We start from the raw sequence: 21,650 nt of genomic DNA on the forward strand, positions 1-21,650 counted from the left end.
GCAATTAAATAAAATAAAAAATTCAACTCCTTAGTCGCAGTAGCCACATTTCAAGTGCTAAATCTCATAGAACATTTCTATCATTGCAGAAAGTTCTATTGTACATCACTGGTAGAGGGTAATGGATAGAAATGCAGACTCAGGAGCCAAACTGCCCACATTAAATCTCAGCTCTGATACTTGCTAGTTATGTGACCCAGTAGAGTTGCTTTTCCCCTTTATGCCTCAGACACCCATCTAAAATGCAGACAATAATAGCACCTATCTCATAAGGTTATACTAAGGATTACAATATTTAATATACATAAAATACTAAGAACATTGTCTGGCACCTGGTTAGCACTCAATTAGTGTTGTTATTATTATTATTAACTCTCCATGTTCATGCAGCAATTTAAAGGCAGAAATGGCTGAAAGAGGTCCTCACCCCAATCTAGCTTGCTCTCTATACCGAGCATCATTTCACATTCAGCACATTTCACTTGCCACCCCACACATCTCCCTGCTTGTCCAGTTCCCTTATTTCTGTGCAGTGGAATCTCCCATCCTGGGAACCCAGGGCATTGCGCCATGCTTGCCTCTCCCTGCCTTTTGTTCTGCCTGATGCCTACTTTCCCTGGGAATCCAGGCTTCTAAGAACAGCTGCAGCTGCTATCCCTGCTTGCAGCTGCTGCTCAGAAACAGGGCAGCATGGTTCAGTGGTGCTCCCTCTTAGGACTGATCTTCTTCACTTCTCCTTGAAAGTCTTGTTGGACTGTGCCTACTGTGGGCACAGTATCAGCTGCCCCTTGACTCTATGTCTGTCCCTGATGCTTCTACTTAGGGACTCTTACTTAGGCTCCAGCTGAGGAAAACACTCTAAACTGCAACCCAGTACTTCCTTCTGATGGCTTTAGGCCAGATCCAATACTGCTTGTACCCCTATGGGTCATTTTTCCTCATTGCTCTGCCTCAGAATTATTTTTTTTTCCACCAGCCCAAAGCAATGGAAATTTCACCTGCATAGGAAGTAGCAATGTTGTTGATAACAATGATAATGAAGGTGACCAAAAAAAAAAAAAAACCAAACCCGTTGCCGTGGAGTTGATTCCAACTCATAACGACCCTACTGGACAGAGTAGAACTGCCCCATAGGGTTTCCAAGAAGCAGGTGGTGGATTCGAACTGCCAACCTTTTGGTTAGCAGCCGAACTCCTAACCACTGTGCCACCAGGGCTCCAATGAAAGTGAGGATGACTACAAATTATCGAACACCAACAATGTGCCCGGCCTCATGCTGCATGTTTTATGTCAATTATATTTAATGTCACAAAATCCTGCAAGATGTTATTGTTAGCATTTTATGGATAAAGATGTCAGAGCTCTAGGAGTTTATGAGACTTGCCCAAAGTCAATGATAGTATGTGCCAAACCTAACATTCATACAGTTTGTCTGATTCACAAGCCCCAAACAAATCATGAGACCTAAATGACTGTGTGAGCTAGAGAAACATATTCATCCACATTATCAGCAAAGTTTTTTTGGGTTGTTGTCCCATGGCATTAAAAAGGATATATCCACTGGCTTCTACTACCAACCATTTTGATCAGGGACACAATAGAAAGTCCCAGATAGAATGGGAGAAAAATGTAGAACAAGATTCAAATTCCGAGAAGAGGCCAGACCTACTGGACTGGTAGAGACGAGAGGAACACTCGAGACTATTGACCAAAGGTACTTTTTGAACTCGGAACTGAAGCTATTTCTGGAGATTGCCTTCCAGTTAAATGACAAATTGGTTTATGAAATAAGCAATATCACCTGTGAGTAATGTGTTCCCTTAAATTATCAACTATATGAGACCAAATGGCCAACATTAACCCAAAAGCAAAGATGGGAAGGCAAGCAGGGGAAGGGAAGCTAGATAAATGGAAACAAAAACAGAATGTAAATGATGAGAATGCTGACACATTGTGAAAATTATAACCAATGTCTAAATTTGCATAAAAATTGTTAAATGGGAACCTAATTTGCTGTGTAAACCTTCTCCTGAAACACAATAAAACGTTTTAAAAAAAAAGAAAAGATATATTCAGTGTCAAAATGAAAACTTTCATGTTGTAGTATAGGTCTTCAGGTAAACTGGAAAACTTAGGATTCATTAATCTTTGTTCTTTTTCAAAATGCATTATTACGGTAATTTTCTGTTGCTCTGGAGTCAGATAAGCAGGCATTATCCTTAAAGAGGCTTGGCAGAGAGTGTGGTGGGGCCCAGTGGTTTGTGCAGCAGGAATCAAGACATTTGGCTCCTACCTGAGACACAGCAGGGACAGCAGCTGTCTCTTTCCTGATGTGGGCCACATCTTCCACCCATTGCAATGGTGTCCCCTGACCCCCACAACGATACCTAAAAATGCTTGAGATGTTCCACCTGAAGAATTTTCCCCTACAATCCTTTTATCTTGCCCATATGCTGTTCGTTCCCCTTTTGGACTTTCTTGTGGCTTCCTGCAATCTCTTCCCCTCTCTCTCAGTCTTACTCAATCTTTATGTTGGCTTCTTTTTGTTTCTCTGGTTTTATTTGCTTTTAAAACTCTAATTCTGCAATAATTTTTGTTTGTCTCTGTATTTACTCCTTATCATTTCAATTGTCCACTCTGGCTTTGTCCAAATAGAAGAGAAATTTGAAGTCAAGTTTTTGTAATACTCAGTAGTATAGTGGACATTGGGTAGATAAAAATTATGACATGTCTACAGGCTTTTTCACTCACACATATATTAGTTCAAAAAACACTCAGGGAAAGTGTTTGTTAAGAATCCTCATCACTCCCTGCTTATGAGTTGAGTAGACTTGGACATTATCTGAACCTCCTTGTGATATTCTATGAAGTAGAAAAAAATAATATTTTTGTCCCAACGTTATATAAGTTTTGAGGAATCTAAAGTTAACATCACAATTCCCAGTGCATATGAGGTGTCTGCCCTGATTTGCCTTATCTCCTCCTTACTAAATGCAAAGGACTGCACTGGGAGCTGTTAAGATAACAAGTGAATAAAACAGCCTCTCTCCTCAAGAAGCTTATAAACTAGTAGAGAAGACATCAGGGGAAACATCCACTTTATTTCTAGGATCGATAAGCATGATTACCTAAACTTCAAAAGAAGGAGGCAATGATTATTACAGGGATACTTGGTAAAGGCTTTATCAAGGAGGAATTCCAGCTGGGCCTTGAAGGATAAATACAATTTCAGTAAGTGAAGATGAAGGAGAGATCACTCCTGGGAAGGGCATTGCCAGGAGCAAAAGTAAGGGGGCAATTTCACTTCATGTTGATTAGAGGAACAGGAGTCCAGAGAGGCTAAGCAAAGGTACATATGGGATGGCAAGGAAGGGTGAGAGGATGGGTGGCTTCTGATGAGAATAAGGGGGAAATTAGTGGGATATATAACCAGAAACATAGACCAAGGCCAGTTGTGGGGGAGGGAGGGTTGAAACGTTAGGCTGAGAAGTTTGGACTTCATTCTATAGTGGCTGGAAAACCAATGCAGATTTTTGAACCAAGAAGTGACATGCTTATGGCCTTACTTTTAGGACAGTCAATAAGGATGGATTTGTGAAAGGAAGAAGACGTTGGGTACAAAAAGAGTGGAAGTTTGAAAGAAAGGTACTACATGAGTTCAGACAGATAGATGCCGAGGACCGGAACCAGGATAGTGTCAGTGGGGGTGAAAATGCATGTGTGAGGGGTGAGGAATAGCGAAAGACCCTGGGTGGCACAAATGGTTAAGTGCTCGGCTGTCAATCAAAAAGTTGAAGGTTCAAGTTCGTCCAAAAGTGCCTTGGAAGAAAGGCCTGACAATCTACTCCCAAAATATGAGTCATGAAAACCTTAATGGAGCACAGTTCTACTCTGACACACATGGGGTCACCATGAGTCAGAACTGAATCGACGCCACAGCAAGTGATTTTTTTTTTTTTAATCGTATGGTAAATTCATGCTTACGCTGTTTGGATGTCTATATCTCTGGCTCTATATCACCCTCTCTTCACGTGCCTTCTGGAGTTCTGACTCTTCCCAATTCTGTTTTTCTCAGTACTTGTGCATGATTTTCTCTCCCCTATGGAAATCCAGACACTGTGGCTCAGTGCCCCTTTTTCAGGTTGTTTGCCAGTGACAAGGGTAAAGTTTGGAGTTCCTGGGGTGGTGCAATTAATCCCTCAGCTACTAGCTACCCAGAAGTGTCTCAGAAGAAGAACCTGGAGATCTGCTTCTGAAAAATCACAGCTGCTGAAAACCCTATGAAGCGCAGTTCTACTCTGCACCATGTGGAGTCACCATTAGTTAGAATCTACTCAACAGCAACTGTTTTTGTGTGTGTGTGTGTGTGTGTGTGTGTTTTGTTTGTTTGTTTTCGGTTAGGGTAAGGTCCAAGCCCTTTCTTCCAGAGCTTCCTTTCAGGTGAGAAAACGGCTTGCCTTGGAGCTACTTGGAGAAAAGGAGACTTCAGGATCCCCTTTCAAGCCTGCACCATTAGCCAAACTTCTCCCAGGTTTGTTTCCCTTGCTTCTCCAGTACTAAACAGCTCTGAATTCCCCTGGTCCTCCATCTGTCTGCATGTGTCCTAGACCTCTGTGCCATTCCCATCAGCATGCCCAGGGGTCTGGCAGGAGGGAAGTTGCCGGCTGGCAGCAGTGGGCTGAGCAGGAGCCAGGGGAGCGTCTGCTCCAGAGGTCCCTGAGCAGCTTTCGGCTGTGCCTGGGCTTGGGCAGGGCAGCCACGTGCCTGCCTGCCCTGGATCCGCCTCAGCTCAGAGCCCAGCTCTCAGAGGAGGAGAGAGCATAGGCTCCTGCCAAGAAAGAATGCTTACCATTCTCGTGCTGTCACTCTCGGTCCAATCCAATGGGAAGAACTAGACCTCGCCGCCTCCCTCCTGCCGCTCCGTTTCCACCTACTCTCCTCTCTCCAGTGCCTAACCTTCTAACTCAGCTGTTAACATCGAGTTAATGAAGGCAAGAACTCAGGTTACAGACTTACCAAAAACTAAATGATCCGAAAGTCCTCCCTTTTTATCCAGTTGCCATTGAGCCGATTCCGACTCATGGCAACCCCATGTGTGTCAGAGTAGGAACTGTGTTCCATAGGGTTTTCAATGGCTCATTTTTCAGAGCAGATCACCAGGCCTTTCTTTCCATGTGCCTCTGGGTGGACCTGAACTTCCAACCTTTCCGTTAACACCTGAGCCCATTAACTATTTCCACTAACCAGGGACTCATGTATATATGTGTGTGTTCAACTTGCACCAATATGTATCTGTTCAAATATACATGCCTCCAAATATATACAGACACATATATATGTAGAAGTACCTTCATGTACATATATGTCCAAATATACACACATTTGTTTTTGTATATACACACGCATACATACCCACACAATGAAAATTAGGAACATACCAGTTGGCATGGAGAAGTAAGCTTCAGATTAAGTATTTTTCATCAATAATTCACAACATGGATTATTTATATGGACAGCTGAGAATCTGTTGTATTTGCAGTATAGTAAACATCTTTTTCTTTCCCACTTAGGGGAAAAAGGGCAATTGTAAAATTCTAGGACTAATACTAATTCTCAATTTTCCCTTTGACAAATTTATTTTTACTCACAATGTAGATTATGGGCCTTCTAGTTGCCAAACATGTTGAGGCAATTTCCTCTAGAGAATAAATTCATTGCCTAGAAAACTGCCTCCTAAATCAATACCAGATTGAAAGTATTCCATTTCCTTAAGACTATACAGGTTTCTACAATATTTGAAGCCTATTTCAATGGCTTATTTTGAAGACTGACTCAATATAGAGGACTTGGCTCTGTGACTTATAAATAGTGTGGATGGCCAGTAAACAACACTTTCCCTTCCTTTCCTTGAGTTTTTAGCTATTGTTTCCAAAAATTTTCTTCAGTTCACATTCAGTAACTTAATCCGTTTACTTACTTACAGACGTGAGAGATTTTGACCAAACATCTTTTCTGTCATTTCTATTATGGCAGTCATGAAGAAGTTCCTTAGATTTTATTAGCACCTTTCCCTCGTTACTATGCATATGCACCTAACCTTGGTCACAATTTTCTTTGCTATACTTAATATCTGTATTAATTCTTTCCAGAAATTACACTATCCAGAATTGTCATTTAATCCACTAACCTCATCTCAGAAAATGTGTTTTACTTAACCACAAATAAGGCACGACCTTATTTACCTAAATAATAATAATTTTTTTTAAAAAATTTGGCATCAGAAAGTCTCAGGCTTAACTCTTAGCTGTTTGTCTGAGAGCAAGTCAATAAATGTCTCTGAGTATCAGTTTCCTCCTCTGCCAAACAGTGTCTCTAATACTTGAACTACTTGCCTCACGTTGCTCTCAATATTGAATGATAAGTATGTAAATATGCTTTGTTAGTTTACAGTCTGCCAGACTTCAAGCCCAACAAAGCATGGCCATGTTCATTTCTATATCTTAGCACTTGGCTTGGTGCCTGACACAGAGGAGATGCTCAGTAACTATTTGTAAAATTGAATTGAAATAAAGTATATAGTATTATATGTATTTGTGAGTTCATAATACTCTTTTTCTACATAGTCTTAGGCCAGATGATCATATAAATCTCCATAAGGCCCCTTTAACTCTTTCCCAGCCTGCCAGGTGGCGCACATGGTTAGGGGCTCGACTACTAGCCAAAAGGTTGGCGGTTCAAACCCACCTAGAGGCGCCTGATAATCTGCTTCCGAAAAGTCACAGCCTTGAAAACCCTGTGGAGCAATTCTACTTGCAACACACACAGTCTCCACAAGTCGGAATCGATGCAGCAGCAACTAACAACGACAACAGGTCTATCCCGGTTTTCTAGAAGAAGAAGCAAGAGTGTGTTTTCTATTTCTGAAATTCAGGAAGTTTGCCTTTGAGGATTGCTATTTAATGTGTCCTTGTGATGGGTTGGAAAGTAGGATACAGAGCATAGTACGGAGTACTTGTCAAAAGACTTGAATTTTGATGCTGGATCCAGTCAATGATTTACTGCAAATATTCAAAGGACCTGCTGTGTTTTATGGTTCTCAACATCCTTATATGTTCCCACCCTACTCCCAGTGATAATAGTAACAATAATAACACTAAAGTGCTTCCCATGGTCCACCTCTCTGTGGTTAGATAGCTTAGATTGCCCATGTTGATGTTGTGGGTGCTGTGGAGACAATTCTGACTCATAGCAACCCTACAGGACAGAGCAGAACTGCCCCATAGGGTTTGCGAGGCTATAAATCTTTATAGAAGCAGACGGCCACATCTTTCTCCTGCGGAGCGGCTGATGGGTTCAAACACAGACCTTTTCAGTAACACCCAAGTGCTTAACCATAGTGCCACTAGGGCTCTTTAGACTGCCCGTGGCCCTAAACATCTCTGTAAAGTGAAGTTTTTTTTTTTTTTCTCAGCTGCTTATTGTAGAGTTGATTGTATGTGTGGCAAAGACCAGTATTTCTGGGCTTCCCAGCTACTTAGCTTAGACCTTTCAAATCTTCCAGCAAGATCAGTTGATATCGGGGATGTGCAAATCCTTCAAGAGGCCAGCCTGTGCTCTGCTGGCTGCTCACAGGACTTAGAGTCCAAGAAAATGGATAGATGAATGTGAAGTAAAGCTTTGAAGACTGACACACAACACAATATCTAATAGGACTTGCAGTTTTATTTCAGGTAGAAAAGGGGTACAAAAACAGATTTTTTGTTTTTGTTTTTGTTTTTTTACAAAAGGTTTAAACAATTGCTTTGCTTTATCAAATAGAGTCACCAGAGGATACAACCACCCTGGGTTGAGGAATAGGCTCTTTCCAAGCATATTACCTTCCCAAATTTTAATTCAATTATAAAATCCTTCTGCACACAATCCCAGGGAGGGCTGGTTAATGCATCCTATACGCCTCAAAAGCACAAACAACAGATTCTTAAAAAAAAAAAAAAAAAAAATAGCTCTGGCTCATGTTAAAGGAAAAAAATCTAAAAATATCAACTTGCATAGCCATTCAAATTATTGCTGCTTTTTAAAAATAATTACAAGTGATCCTGGACTAACTTCCTCCTTTCCTCTCACCCAAAATTCAGGAGTTCCTAGCAAAATTATGTGCTGTTTTCCAACTGAAGCCTTAGGGAGGGTTTACAACCACCTCTATGAAGCACAAGGAATTTGCATGAAAGGAAGAAATAAATTAAATAAATAATACCTGATAAATAACTCAGACAACATTATCTACACATTTAAATGTCAGAAAACAATAACCTCCAATCAGAAAGTACACAAGATGGCTTCAAAAATCATTGCGCTTGCCTATTCCTCTAGGGCAGGTCGTGGTGTAGGAAACAACTTTGGTGGCTGGTAGGGTTTAAGTTCTCTCTATAAGGCTATATTCTGGCAGATTTACAAACCAAGGGTACAAAATATATCAAGGTAAGTGCTGCAAGCAAAATGGAAGGAAAATACTTAGGCTGCAAGGAGATAATAAATAAGAGGGATAAAAAAAAACAATATAAAGAGATAGTTTGGCAGGATTTGCGGGGGGCTAGCTGAGCTGTAGAAAATGAAATACTAATTTGGCTTATCAATTTTATTGATTGGTCCTATTGGTGTACCCTGTGTCCTGAAGTTACTCTCTCTGGCAGAAGCAGGATGTGATCCACTGTTATGCAAGCAATTTAGGCTCTTGAGTTTGTCTTAAGCAGCTTGAGCAGGACAATAAAATTTCTCATATCTAATTTCTCTGGAGAAAGATATATTTTACAAAATTAATGCTAATATAGAGGAAAGGAAAGTTATATGAAGAAACATAAACATCCTACTGGTTGGGATAAACCTGTGATGAAAACATAGACTGGTAAAAGCACTCACTGGCCTTGTGTTTCATTTCTGCATCCCTTGAAATGGGATCAATGATACCTAATAATATATTGTACCTTAGGAGTGATGAAAAGGTAATAATTAGTGGTGGGAGAGATAAGGAATTGTATGTATGTTGGAAAAATTCAGTCTTAGTCACTAAATTAATTGGTACTTGTGCTTCTAGAAAATATGCTATTAATGTGGACAGAGGTCAGTGGTTTCAATTATGTTTACTTTAACCAAATGAAATTCATCTTGCCAAGGGAAATACAGTGATTTACCCCGGGCAAGTGTGAGCTGGAGGGAGTCCCCAAACTATGAGTAGTTAGTGTGGCCAACAACCATTTTATTGCTCTTGAATATGGGCCTAGGGTGTTTGCTGATTCCAAAAGCAGTACCTGAGCTTCATCAGAATTTTCAGAGCTCTTATTATGGAGGTGAGGGAATGGTCTAGATGACTTCTCTAGGTCCCACTGCTTAAAGGGGTCTGAGGTTTAAGTGACTTGCCTGCCCCATCTCTAGTTCTGAGAAAAGTGCTTTTGAAATATTGTCAAGAATCAAGTTGTATGAGACCTCTCTTATGGTTCCCAGATCACTAAGGAAGATATGTTCAACTTTCAGCTCAACAGGAAATAGAGCTAATCTCTTAAAGAACGTGCATTGTTACTCACAGTGACAGCCAGGTTAGAACTTTAGCCTCTGGGGGCCATTTTTAGACAGTGCAAAGAAGTTCTGTCATTAAGTCCAAAAACCTTTGCTTTCTTTGAGCCAAGGGACATGCACCTTGTGTTCCTGTTGGCATTTCCTTGCACCGTGTCCATTTCGTATTATTGCTCAGCTCTTTCAGTTTGGAATGATCCCCAAAGTCACAGAACTTCAGAGCTGTGAAAGGCTTTAGAAATCATCTAGATTTAAAACAACTACCTCATTTTACCAGTAAGTAAACAGAGCAGAGATGGAAAATTAATTGGCGTAGATCATTCAATGGGTTTTTGGCACCACTGAAATAGGACCCAGATCTTCAGATCTAGTTCCACATGGTTGTAAGTCATCAAATAATTTCACTTGAGGACCCTGAAAAAAGGAATCAATACAATGTGAGAAGTTGATGAGAAAAGAGGATGACAGGTATGGGGGGCCTAAATGGACTAGGACTATTATGTTTGATATCTATAGGGTTTCTTTAAGGTCATTGACTCTTCAGCTCAACTACTTGAATATTGGGAAATGTCTCCACATTATCCTCTGAAATGCTGATCTTACTGCCTTAATCAGTGAAAATGGTATTGAGTTGGGCCCCAATGCCAGGGTGGGGGTAGGAATCATAGGACATGTCTATGGGAACATCATAGCAGGTGGTGGCAGCCTGAAACGGAGTTGAATGAACATGCCCTGAGCTTAAACTTGCAGAGGGATAGTGTGGCATGAAGCTGTAGGATTTCTCCAGGTCAGGAGAGCCATCTTGCTTCAAGGAGAAGTTCCCACTGATGCTCAGAGGGGGAGTGAGTGGGCCCTCATAAGGGGGTGTGCTGCAGTCAGGTTGACGGCTCCCAAAGGATGACTCTCCCAAACTCTTGAATACTGGGGACTTGAGATGAATGAGATGTGTTTCCATATGGCCATAAGGAGGACTGGGGAGCCCTGGAGACTGATAGTTGAAGTTCTGGACAGAGATAGCAGAGTCACGTATAGGAGATTTCTCCTCAAGCTTCTCCAGGAGGGCAGACTGAGGACCCAGCTGGAGGCATCCGGCCACCAGGTTGCTTGTGGGCTGAGAGAGCCCTTTACAGAGCATCTCCACAAAGCCCTTCCCTTCGGGTGTCTGACCAGTCTCCAGGACCTCAGACAAAGCCCAAATATAGTTCCTGGCCAGTCTAAGAGTCTCTATCTTGGAAAGCTTTTGGGTTTTAGAGTAACAGGGCATGACTCTCCTCAGGTTATCCAGTGCATCATTCAGGCCATGCATCCGGGTCCTTTCTCTGGCATTGGCTTTGACTCTTCGAGCCCTGAATCTCTCAAGTCGAGCTTTGGTCATCTTCTTTTTCTTAGGACCTCTTCTCTTAGGCTTCTCCCCATCCTCTTCCTCCTCTTCCTCCTCAATACTGTCATGCTCTTCAGCTAAGCTGCCAAGTATTCCATAAGCATCTGGTTTTCTTTCCTCTTCCTTCATCTCATTCTGAGAGCCCAGACCTTTGTCCATCCAGGATGGTATGTTGACCAGCTCCACCATTTCCTTGGGTTTCGCATACGTTTTTGCCATCTCCAGAATCTGGAAAAGGGGAATAGCAATGGTTAGTGCCTATGACACCTGGTTCCATTTAGAACTAAACTTTCTTTTTATACTTTGGCTATCGAGCACACAATTTGTACTGGAATTCAAGTTATAATCATCTAGTCCAAGCCTTTCATTCCAAGGGAACTCATCTAGTTATGGTATAGTAAAAGAAAATCAACTATAGGAAATGAAAACTGGCTTGATTATTCATTGCAGTGCCAGTCCCTAATTCCTTTTACACTTAGGTTTTTTTCTCATGGATTTTCCATTTTAAAAAAATGGTACACTGGTCCAAATACATATTTTTTTCTTTTACAACATAATTGGAAATAGATAACATAGCCATATAAATCATTGTCTGAATAAGGAAACTTATAAAAGTGAAAGAGGGCCTAAAATAATTTTAATTATATAATATTAACAGTGGTTAACAGCTCAGGCTGCTAACTAAAACGCTGACAGTTTGAATCCACCAGTTACTCCTTGGCAACTCTGTGGGGCAGTTCTACTCTGTCCTATAGGGTCACTATGAGTCAGAATCAACTCCACGGCAATGGGTTTGAATATTAACATAAGTATAATATTCTAAAATTAAAAGCATATCAAACAATAAAATAAGTATACCATTGTATATTTACACATTAAATAAAAAGCTGTAGCAAGAGAATTCAGACTACTTTGTATGTGTTCTACAAGGGACTGCTTAGTCTCTATTTAGAGGCATTGGACATATACATATATATATAAAACCTGTAATATCCCGTGCTTCCCAGTGACCTTGCCAACTGGTGTCTTCAAGCATCTCCCAGGCAATGGCAAGAGCCCTAGAATGACTGGCTGGTATACCACAGGACCATCAACTATGTATCTCACCATCATTAGGAGAGCACTTTATTTTATCTGCAAGTACCCTGTGTGCTGTCTATGAAAGGGAGATGTTAGTGACAGTGTCTAGAAAGGATCAGGAAAAGAGGACGGTTATCACTGATTATCTTTCAGATTCACCCACGTGTTCAAGTGTGAACTCATTATTACACATGCATCTCACACCATCAGACAACACCACGGCAGCAGCTAGAAGTAAAAGCCAGAGGTCTACCAAATCAATCCAAGTTTATTTTGATGCAACTATTGTATTAATACTTCATTAAAAATGAAAAATCTGTAACAAATGCTAAATGGGACAGAACACACTGACAACAAACATACCAGTTGCTGTTGAGTCCGTTCTGACTCATGGCAACCCCATGTATGTCAGAGTAGAACTGACCCATACGGCTTTCAATGGCTGATTTTCTCAGAATTAAATCACTAGGCCATTCTTCCAAGGCACCTCTGAGTGAACCTGAACGCAGGACTTGAAACTGGTTTGTTCTGGTTTGAACCCCTGCTGAGAATTTTCATTTCCACCCTAAATATACTGAATCAGAATCTACATTTTAACAAGATCCCCAGGTGATTCTTATGTATAATAAATTATGAGAACTACCGCTCTCCTTAGCAGGGGTCCAAACTGGATGAAACCAGTTTGAAGCCCTGCTTGAACCTGCAACCTTTCCATTAGTAGCTGAGGGCATTAACTATTTGCACTACCAGGGAGTCCAGGCAAACAGGAAAACAGCCTTTAGTTCACTTTATAAGTCACTTGCCTGGAAGATACTGTTTAATCAGAATTTTCTATGCAAAATTTGCTATCTGAAAACTAATTAAAAATCAGAAGAGATTAGACAATAAGTATTTTAGATTCAATTCTGAAAGAGTTTGAATTGTTTTTCAGATTTGTTGAGAGATTTGTAGGTATATAATTTACCAAATAAAAGTATCTGATAAGCTCCACTGTGGCATCTCAATTTGCCAGCTAGTCTTCGAAATGTTCGAAATGTTAAACCCTCCATCACCTTTGTAAGTCAGAAATGGGAGAACCTAATAAATGTTTGTTGATCCTTGAAGCTTGGGTCTCACCTCAAATCAGTGAAAGCAGGGCTTAGTACATAGCCTTTAAAAAATATAAATATATGATTCGATTTGTTTCTGGTAATCGGAGCTTGTTTTCTTTGTAACCTCATTTACCTCCTATAAATAATTAATGTTACTGCATTGCAAAAACAGCCTAGCTTTCATGTTAATCAGCACAGAAATCATGTCAGCTTGACTTACTCACTTAATAAGGCTTCCTGGGTAAGCAGCTTTATTGAAAACACACGTTGGAACCTATTGGTCAACTGGCTGCCCAGGCCAAGTCAGAAAATCCCACTTTTAATATGGATGATGGAGCTTGTGTGCTGAGCTGTACTTCTAACTCAAGCAGATATCCAGAGGGAGGGCAAAGTACCTAATTAACTTTCTGTTAAAGTAACACAGACCTTCCACAGGCAGGTGCACTCTGAGGCCAAAGAGGATGGAGTAGGTTTGGGAATCATAATGTTCCCCATGTAATTATAATAACATCTGTGTAGCACTTTAGAGTTTACAGAGCACTTTTGCATCCACTAACTTATACTTTCTTTATAGCAGAACTTCGAGGGAGATAGGGACTTTTATGCTCATTTTATACTTGAGGTCACTGTGAGTCAAGGAGGTTAACTAATGGACGTGCAAAAACATAGAGCTGGTGAAGCCAGGACATAAGCCCAAGTCTTTTGATTCCAAATCCTAGGGTTATTTTTTCCTCCTTTCTTTTTTTCATCACAGCTACAGAAAGAAAGAAGGACACTGACTTCAGGAGATGTGAACCAGCAGAGCCAAGTCACAAGGAAGTGGCAGTCATCGAAGGGGCCTAGTTTAGATGTTCTCTGAAGTCCTGTTAAACTCTCATATTCCAGGGTTCCTTCCTTTCCCATTTTTTTTTTTTCCTTGTGGCTTTCACCCATTTAATCCTGCTTCTCCTTTTCCTTTACTTCCTTCTTTTTCTCCTCCTTCTCCTCCTTCTCTTCTTCTCATCTCCTTCATAATCACTGGGTCGTACTAATATGCATGAAGACGAGAGAAGGAAAACGCAAGACAGGAAAGGTGAGGCTTCTGAATTGCCCCTGAATCTGAATATGATCTTAGTTTAAGTATTTGGCCTTCTTCTCTTTCCCGTCCTTCATACCTCTGGACTCTGTGAGGCGTCACCTCCACCAAGAAGTTGAGTTGGGAGAGTAGAATAGACCACCTTTACCATTAACATAATTTAATCGTCTCTATAAGAGTCTAGGAGCTACCTTCAAATCAGATTATCTGGAGATATGAAAGAAATGAACCAGCTGGCTTTGGTCATAACAGTGAAAAGTCCAACCAATTTTTATCTTTGTTCTTTTACTTATCATGGGAGGAGCATCAATTACTCCAGTTTAACTTCCTTTGTTCCCATAGATACTGGTCCATTATCACTAGGAGAATCCCATGGGTATATATAGCTTGGTTTCAAAAGCATGAAAGTTGGAATGAGACAGATGTTAACTCTAGTCCCACTCCTGTAATTCCTGGTGGTTGACCTCAAACGCATTGTGCAAACTCTCTGATCTTTGATAAAATACAGATAAGATATATTTTACATAACTCTTATAAGACAAATAAAATACGAGAAAGGGTTTTATAAACTAAAATTGCTACAAATATTACTTATATATTTATCTTGTGTTTATTCCTGAGTTTTCTTATTTATGCATGTTTGCTTATTCAAAAGTAGAAATTGTTTGTCACAGGTGAAAATAGATTTTATTTAATAAGCCTCCTGTTTTTTCTCAAAGTGGGGTAGATAGTACAGATTCTGTGGTCAGATTACCTGAGTTCAAATGTCGGCTCCACTATTTACTAGCTGTGTGAACTTGCACAAGTTTCATAACTTCTCTGTGTCTCAGTTTCCTCTTTGAACTAAGAATAATAACAGTATTTACCACACAGTATTATCCTGAGGATAAAGTGAGTTAATATATTTAAAGTACATTGAATAAGGGTCACATATCATAAATGCCACATAAATATTAAAAACCAAAAACCAAACCCGTAGCTGTCGAGTCGATTCCAACTCATAGCAACCCTCTAGGACAGAGTAAAATTGCCCCATAAAGTTTCCAAGGAGTGCCTGGTGGATTCAAACTGCCGACCTTTTGGTTAGCAGCTGTAGCACTTAACCACTATGCAACCAGGGTTTCTAATGTAAATATTAAATATTATTATTCCTAAAGTCAATAGGAATGATTACAATTTGTACTTAGTATTTATTCATACCAACAAAAGTCAATGGCTCCATCTCAACACCCACTTCAAAAAATCCCCTGATGCACCCTTCCCTCAACCTCCTATGGAAACCAAACATCAAACTCTTATTCTGTTGAAGGAGTCCCTGAGTGATGCAAATGGTTAACATGCTCAGCTGCTAACTGAAAGGTTGATGATTCAAGTCTACCCAGAGGCATCTCAGAAGAAAGATCTGGTGATCTGCTTCTGAAAGATCACGGCCACTGAAAACCCTATGGAGTGCAGTTCTACTCTGACACACATAGAGTTGCCAGGAGTCAGGGTCAACTCAACTGCAACTGGTTTTTTACTCTTTGCAAGGGGTGAAGAAACTGAATTCTGTCGTCTCCCTCCACTGGATTGGCTTGAACTCTTTCATTGTATTCAAGAAGGAAGTTAGACTGTTTCTATGGCTTGACACCATAGACCCAGTGTGTACCTGACTCTCCAAACCCTCCAGTGAAGGGAAACCACAACTAACCAAATGGCAGCTACAAAGACATACATACCTCAATAACACAAAACATAATCAAGATAATACAAAAGAAGGGAAACAACTCAAGAAGAACGGAAATAAACCAAACTCCTGATACAGCGAAAACAAAAACAAAAAATATTAATGGGAGAAAGCAGTTGGCTGGACAAATTTTCTGATTCACAAAGTTTCTAGTGGGATACGACAATCCTTGGCAACTCTGTTTTTCCTTTAGCCTTTAATTAGGCAATACTAGGAATACAACTTTCCCACCATAACCATGTAGTAGAGTTCTGAATTGAAAAATAAAGTGTCTCTTAAATAGAAGTAAAATCAGGATTCCTCAAAGAGAAAGAAAGGGCAAAAAAGCTTTCCTCTGACTAGTTTTTCCCCGAATATTTTTATGGCTAACAGGGAAAGAAAAAAAAAAAAGCAAACATCCAGCTCTTGATTTGAGAGTTGAAAATGTGAGTGGTGCAGTTCTGAGTTTTGATCAAGGAAACCAGCTGGGTCCTCTGCTAATAGACACCTAATTCTAATGTGGCTTTTACCCTGTTAATGAACCAACTCAGGTGTACTGAAAGAAGCATGAGATGTGGACCATCTTCCATCACTTACTTATTAATGAACACAGAAAAAATATTAATTTTTTTACCCTTAGGGCAAAATGGAAACAATATTTTTGCCTCTCCTTTGGTTAAGAGCTATGGCTGCTAACCAAAAGCTCAGCAGTTCGAATCCACCAGCCACTCCTTGGAAAGCCTATGGGGCAGTTTATAGGGTCGCTATGAGTCGGAATCGACTCGATGGCGACAGTTTTGTTTTGTTTTTATCTCATTTAGAAGTTTTTATGAAAAGCAAGCACAAGTGCTTTGTAAAGCTGTTATGCAAAATGTAAGGGTAATTGTTTTATAGAAGCTGTATGGGAAAGTCTGCAGCACTATCTCACAAAATATTTCGATTCAACACCTCAAGTTTCCCAGCCCCTCAAAAATAATTGGCTTTCAAAACATACACAAAGTAGATTCCAGTATGACAAAAATCAATGAATACCACTTGCTCCATACACAGAAACACATTCTCATTCTATAAAACCCATTTTAGCCTTTAATTTTGGTATTTGGATTTCCTTATACATCCACTCAATATAACAGAACTTTCCTCTCTCTTTAGGATCTTTCAATGAAATTTTAAGTTTAGCTTAGTCTTTCTGATTTGAAATAATTCTCCTAGTTTTTTTAACCTGTTATGGCAAAATATTTAGGTCCCTGAGTGGTACAAGCAGTTTTCACTCAATTACTAACCTAAAGGTTGGTGGCTCAAACCCACGCAGCAGCGCTGCACAAGAAAGGCTTGGTGATCTGCTTCCTTAAAGATTATAGCCAAGAAAACTCTGTGTAGCGTCTACTCTGTTACACATGGGGTCGCCAATCAACTTGACAGCAATGGGTTAGTAAACTATTTGCTTAAGCAATGATTGTGACTACCCAACAATTTCAGAACTGGGGTTGAGATCATTGGGTATTACTACCTTGTGGAGCTATCCTGGAATTCTTGCTACACTTTGACTAACGTTTTCTTTATTGTGAAGAAGGTTCCCCTGATGGACAGATGAGTAAAGGACACTTGCCCGTGTGTTTGTAGTAGTTTGGCAGTGTCTTTCCTCTTAAAAGTTGATTGAACTGTCTTCACTCCCTGGTCCTATGATTCTAAATCCTAAATACAATAGGAAAGGGATTACTTGAGCCAGTTTCTAGGGAATCTAAGGACCATACAGACTACCTGTTTTGTTCAAAGTTGCAGTCTTTGCACTGAAAAGACAGAATGCAGACCAGGGTGCTCGCACACATACTGCATGGCCTGGAACCAGCAGTAGGCTATTCTGTACTCTCCCTAACCAACCTTTTATACTCCACTCAGCCACTAACCATAGACTGGTAGTTAGAATCCACCAGCGGCTCCTCGGAAACCCTATGGGGCAGTTCTACCCTGTCCTATAGCGTCGCTATGAGTCAGAATTGACTCGACGGCAATGGGTTTGGGGTTTTTTTGGTTTTTATATTTATTAGTATTTTCTGAATATACTTTTTGGTGGGTAAATAAATGAGAGGCAGAGGAAGGAAAAGATATACATGAGTAATTTTTTACTTCGGATTTCTCATCTGATAGAGTTGAGGGAAAGGAAATATTCTCTACTCCATTCCCATTATCTAAGGATTTTTTTTAGCAGATTAAATGGAGGCCATGGTGGAAATCTATCCCATGGCTTTCCAAGATCTTCTCCCATTCCTTATTCTATTTTCAGTCTCCTTCCTCCCCCTCCACTCCTGGCATAGCCCAAAGAGCCTGTGAACAGTGTGGTGGATTAAGTCAATTCTTCCAACCTACTAGCTGGGAAACTACTTTAGAAAAGTAGTTAAACTTTTTGGACATTTTTTTTTTCCTGCGTTAGTAATATGGAATGGTAGGTTTGACAGGAATGAGGGATAATCTGTGCTCTCCACTTTATAAAAATGTTTCAAATTATCTCTATACTTCACTTCGAGTGACAGGTGCTATGGGAATTAGTGAAATTATTAAAATTTTAATTTGTTCCAACATATTCTGTCCCTCTCTCCTTTCCTATGCATGTTTTCTAAATCCTACTCCCTCCTCCCTTAGCCCAGAAGAGACTTTCCTTGCCCCAACCTCAACTCTAGATCTGTGAGAACTTCCCACAGAAACTTTAGTAGCCCCCTTACTACCCCATCTGCTGTCTCACCTCTGTCAGTGGCAGTCCCTGGTGTGAATTCTGTGAATCTGTGTCCTAGAGGATGGTCAGACACGCCGAGTCCCCCTGACCACGCAGATCATTGGAGAAGGAGGTGCCTTCAGCGATCCATGTTAAACCCAGTCGCTACCCCTTAGGGATACCTCTGACTGCTACTTATTCTACTCCTTCCTTGGAGTTTTGTGTGCTCCTCCAGGACGCCTTCCAGCTGACGCCACCGTTGCAGCTGGTCCACTCGGAGCTTCAGTACTTTCTCTCCTTGGTTAGCTCCCCGGAGTGGAGCTTTCAGAACCACAGCCCTTGGGCAGCTCCTGCGCTCTGGCCAGAGCCTCCGAGTTGTGGCAGTTTTGATTGCTCTCTCAGCTGACCAAGGAGGGGAGATGCTGCCCGCTGTCTAACTCCTCCCCTTCCCCAGCCGAAAGACACGCCTACTTCAAAGGGCTCCTCCGGCCAGGTCCAGCTCTGCTATTTATTTATTATTTTTATTTTTGATGTACTTTAATGCTCGTGGGGTTGGTGGAAGGGGGTTTGGGAGGAGAGTTGGAAGAGGAAGGTTGCCGAAGTTGATGGGTAAAGAAAAAGAGAACTGGGAACCTTTGTGGTGAAAAAGTAAGAAATGCAAGTGGTACAGGGTGGGCAAATTGGGGAAAGAAAATTGGTGATGAACTTAGAGAACTAAGAAGAGTGAATGAAACTGTTGGCCCATGCACGAAGAAAAGAGTCAAAAGATGGGAAACATGCATGTCCAGGACACAGCATTGGTGACTGTTACATTAGACACGTGAATTGGTGCCTTTGGCTTTTAAGCTTTGGAATACTAAAAGTAGAAGGAAAAAGTATCCTCCACTCCCTTCATTAAATTAAACTTATTCCCATTTAAAGTCTTTTTTTACATTAGCCAATATAGATAAAGTTATATCTGTACTTTTTGTACTATGCTTTCACCTTTTCTGTTTATTTGAAGTTTATAAAAACGAATTAATAAAAGACATTTTGTTCCTTAAATTGCAAACTGAAATCCACTATTGTTTTTCAGCAATATATCATTAAGCATTCAGGTAGAGATTTACACTCAATTGGGAATGAACTTGGAAGTAAAGGGTCAATAATCCTGAAAAACCCTACAGTGTCCTAAAGTGTGATTAAGTTGCTAGCAGAGAAAAGGAAAACTACGTCTGAAAAGATTTACAACAAATAGATAACCTTTATGACAAAGACCAGCCTACCAAGTGGAAGTGTAGAATCTTCTTTTTAGTGCTTGTCAAATTCGGACTACTACCGTACATAAAACACGGCCAAAGCCAAATAAATAGTTGTGAGTTCCTTTTAAAATGGCAGGGATTTTGTAATCTTCTAGAAATTCTGAACAGGAAAAGGGAGGGTGTCTGGATTAAGTAATTGACTGATTGATCTTGAGTAAATCGCCATGCTCTGGGAATGAGTTTTCGAATCTGTAAAATGAGCTAATCATTTCAGTTTCTTTCTACCAGTAGCATGATAGAATTATGAGTCCAAACCCAACCACTTTGTGAAACTGACTTGAAAGAAATTCCCCAGGCTTTTGGGGAATCATTTGCTCTACAACATAATTGTTTCCTGTGTCTAACAGAAATGAAGAGCTATAAACATGACTTGTGTCCAAGGGAAGGTACAGAGGGTTACAACAAAAGATATTCTTGCTGCTGCCAAAAGGTGAAAGGACTATCTTAGTTTGAAATAGTTATTTGAAACCAAAAAAAATCCTTACATAGATTTCATGTGACTCTTTCCCTTCACAGAAACAAGAGAATAAAAATTAACTTTCTTTTTTCAATTATGATAGGAAGTTGTTTGATTTCACCAATTTTTAAGCTCTTACTCATCTTTTTTTTTTTTTTTCTCCCTACCCAGGAAGTGAGGGCAGTGGTGGTTCACTGCGAGAATTCTTGTTCTCCATGACAGAAACCTGGGTTCAATTTTTGGCCCATGCACCTCAAAGGCAGCAGTGGAGGCTTGCACGTTGTTGTGTTGCTGAACAGGTTTCAGCAGAGCGTCCAAATTAAGATAGATGGGGAAGAAAGGCCTGGTGATCTATTTCCAAAAATCGGCCATGAAAACCTATGGATCACAGTGGTACAATCCCGTTATACATGGGGTCACCATGAGTCGGGGGTCAACTCAATGACAGCTAACAACAACTTCATTTCCACAGTAATTACAAAGCACATGATAGGAAGGGTTGATATCTGAAAACCAAATCTGAATGCACTCTTCAGCCAGAGGAAAGCTATCTATGGGGTAATTTGTGTATAGAACAGAGCTAAGTGCTTAGCAATTGTTCAGTGGGCACTTATAGAATGGATTGATACTCTCCTTTGTGTCTTCAAAGCCATGTACACGAATATGTGAAATTTTATGGTAATAGTGTTGTTGGTATCCTGCCTGTGAAATTTTCAAAAGGGAGGGAGGAGTGGAGAATTAGCAGAAAGGTGAACATATTGAGACAAAGATGAGGGTGGGGACAGAACATTCTACAGGGGCTTCTTGCTTTCTCTGACAGATGTATGGGACTGACATAATAGGATTAACTCTCAAAACATGTTCAGTTGTGTGTGTGTGTGTGTGTGTGTGTATGTGCACATTGGGAGGAAGTTGAGGAGGACACAATTTTAAGAGGTACTCTCTGCAGATAGAGAAGTGGAATCTGTTTCCTCAGGGTCACCCTCATCACAACTCCTCAACAGTTGTACAGTTGGCTGTTCAATTCTAAGAGATCAGGAGGGGTGCGTGCAGTCAGCAGAGGATAAGGGGTGGGTGGCTGCTCTAGGAAAAGCGAATGCAAGACATTTGCATTTATTCTCCTCCCACCACATGGTTCCTGGGCCAGAGGGCCAATCCCCAGCCTTTCCCTCTTGCTCTGCTGCTTTTGTAAAGATCTGAGCTAACCTGTTAGAACCATCTGCCGGGTGGGGAAAATACAACCAGCACTCGGTTGCTGGCCCACAGGCCTAATGCTGGGAGCC

The 21,650-nt window shown here is 40.6% G+C and overlaps 1 protein-coding gene across 1 annotated transcript; it reads right to left on the reverse strand.

Moving 5' to 3' along the window:
• Positions 1 to 10,174: 10,174 nt before the first annotated feature.
• On the reverse strand, positions 10,175 to 18,913 carry NEUROD4 (neuronal differentiation 4). The gene is made up of 2 exons (XM_004373927.1): positions 18,640 to 18,913; positions 10,175 to 11,176 (listed from the first exon to the last, which is right to left on the reverse strand). Exon 2 carries the CDS (start codon positions 11,165 to 11,167, stop codon positions 10,175 to 10,177), a length of 993 nt encoding a protein of 330 aa, XP_004373984.1. The 5' UTR covers positions 11,168 to 11,176; positions 18,640 to 18,913.
• Positions 18,914 to 21,650: the final 2,737 nt, after the last annotated feature.

The sequence above is a fragment of the Trichechus manatus genome, unplaced genomic scaffold (assembly GCF_000243295.1).
Source record: "Trichechus manatus latirostris isolate Lorelei unplaced genomic scaffold, TriManLat1.0 scaffold00027, whole genome shotgun sequence".
Lineage (NCBI taxonomy): Eukaryota > Metazoa > Chordata > Mammalia > Sirenia > Trichechidae > Trichechus > Trichechus manatus.

Bases quoted from the DNA above. Each gene is read 5' to 3' on its own strand.
- NEUROD4 (XM_004373927.1), bottom strand. From the start codon at position 11,167: ATGGCAAAAACGTATGCGAAACCCAAGGAAATGGTGGAGCTGGTCAAC.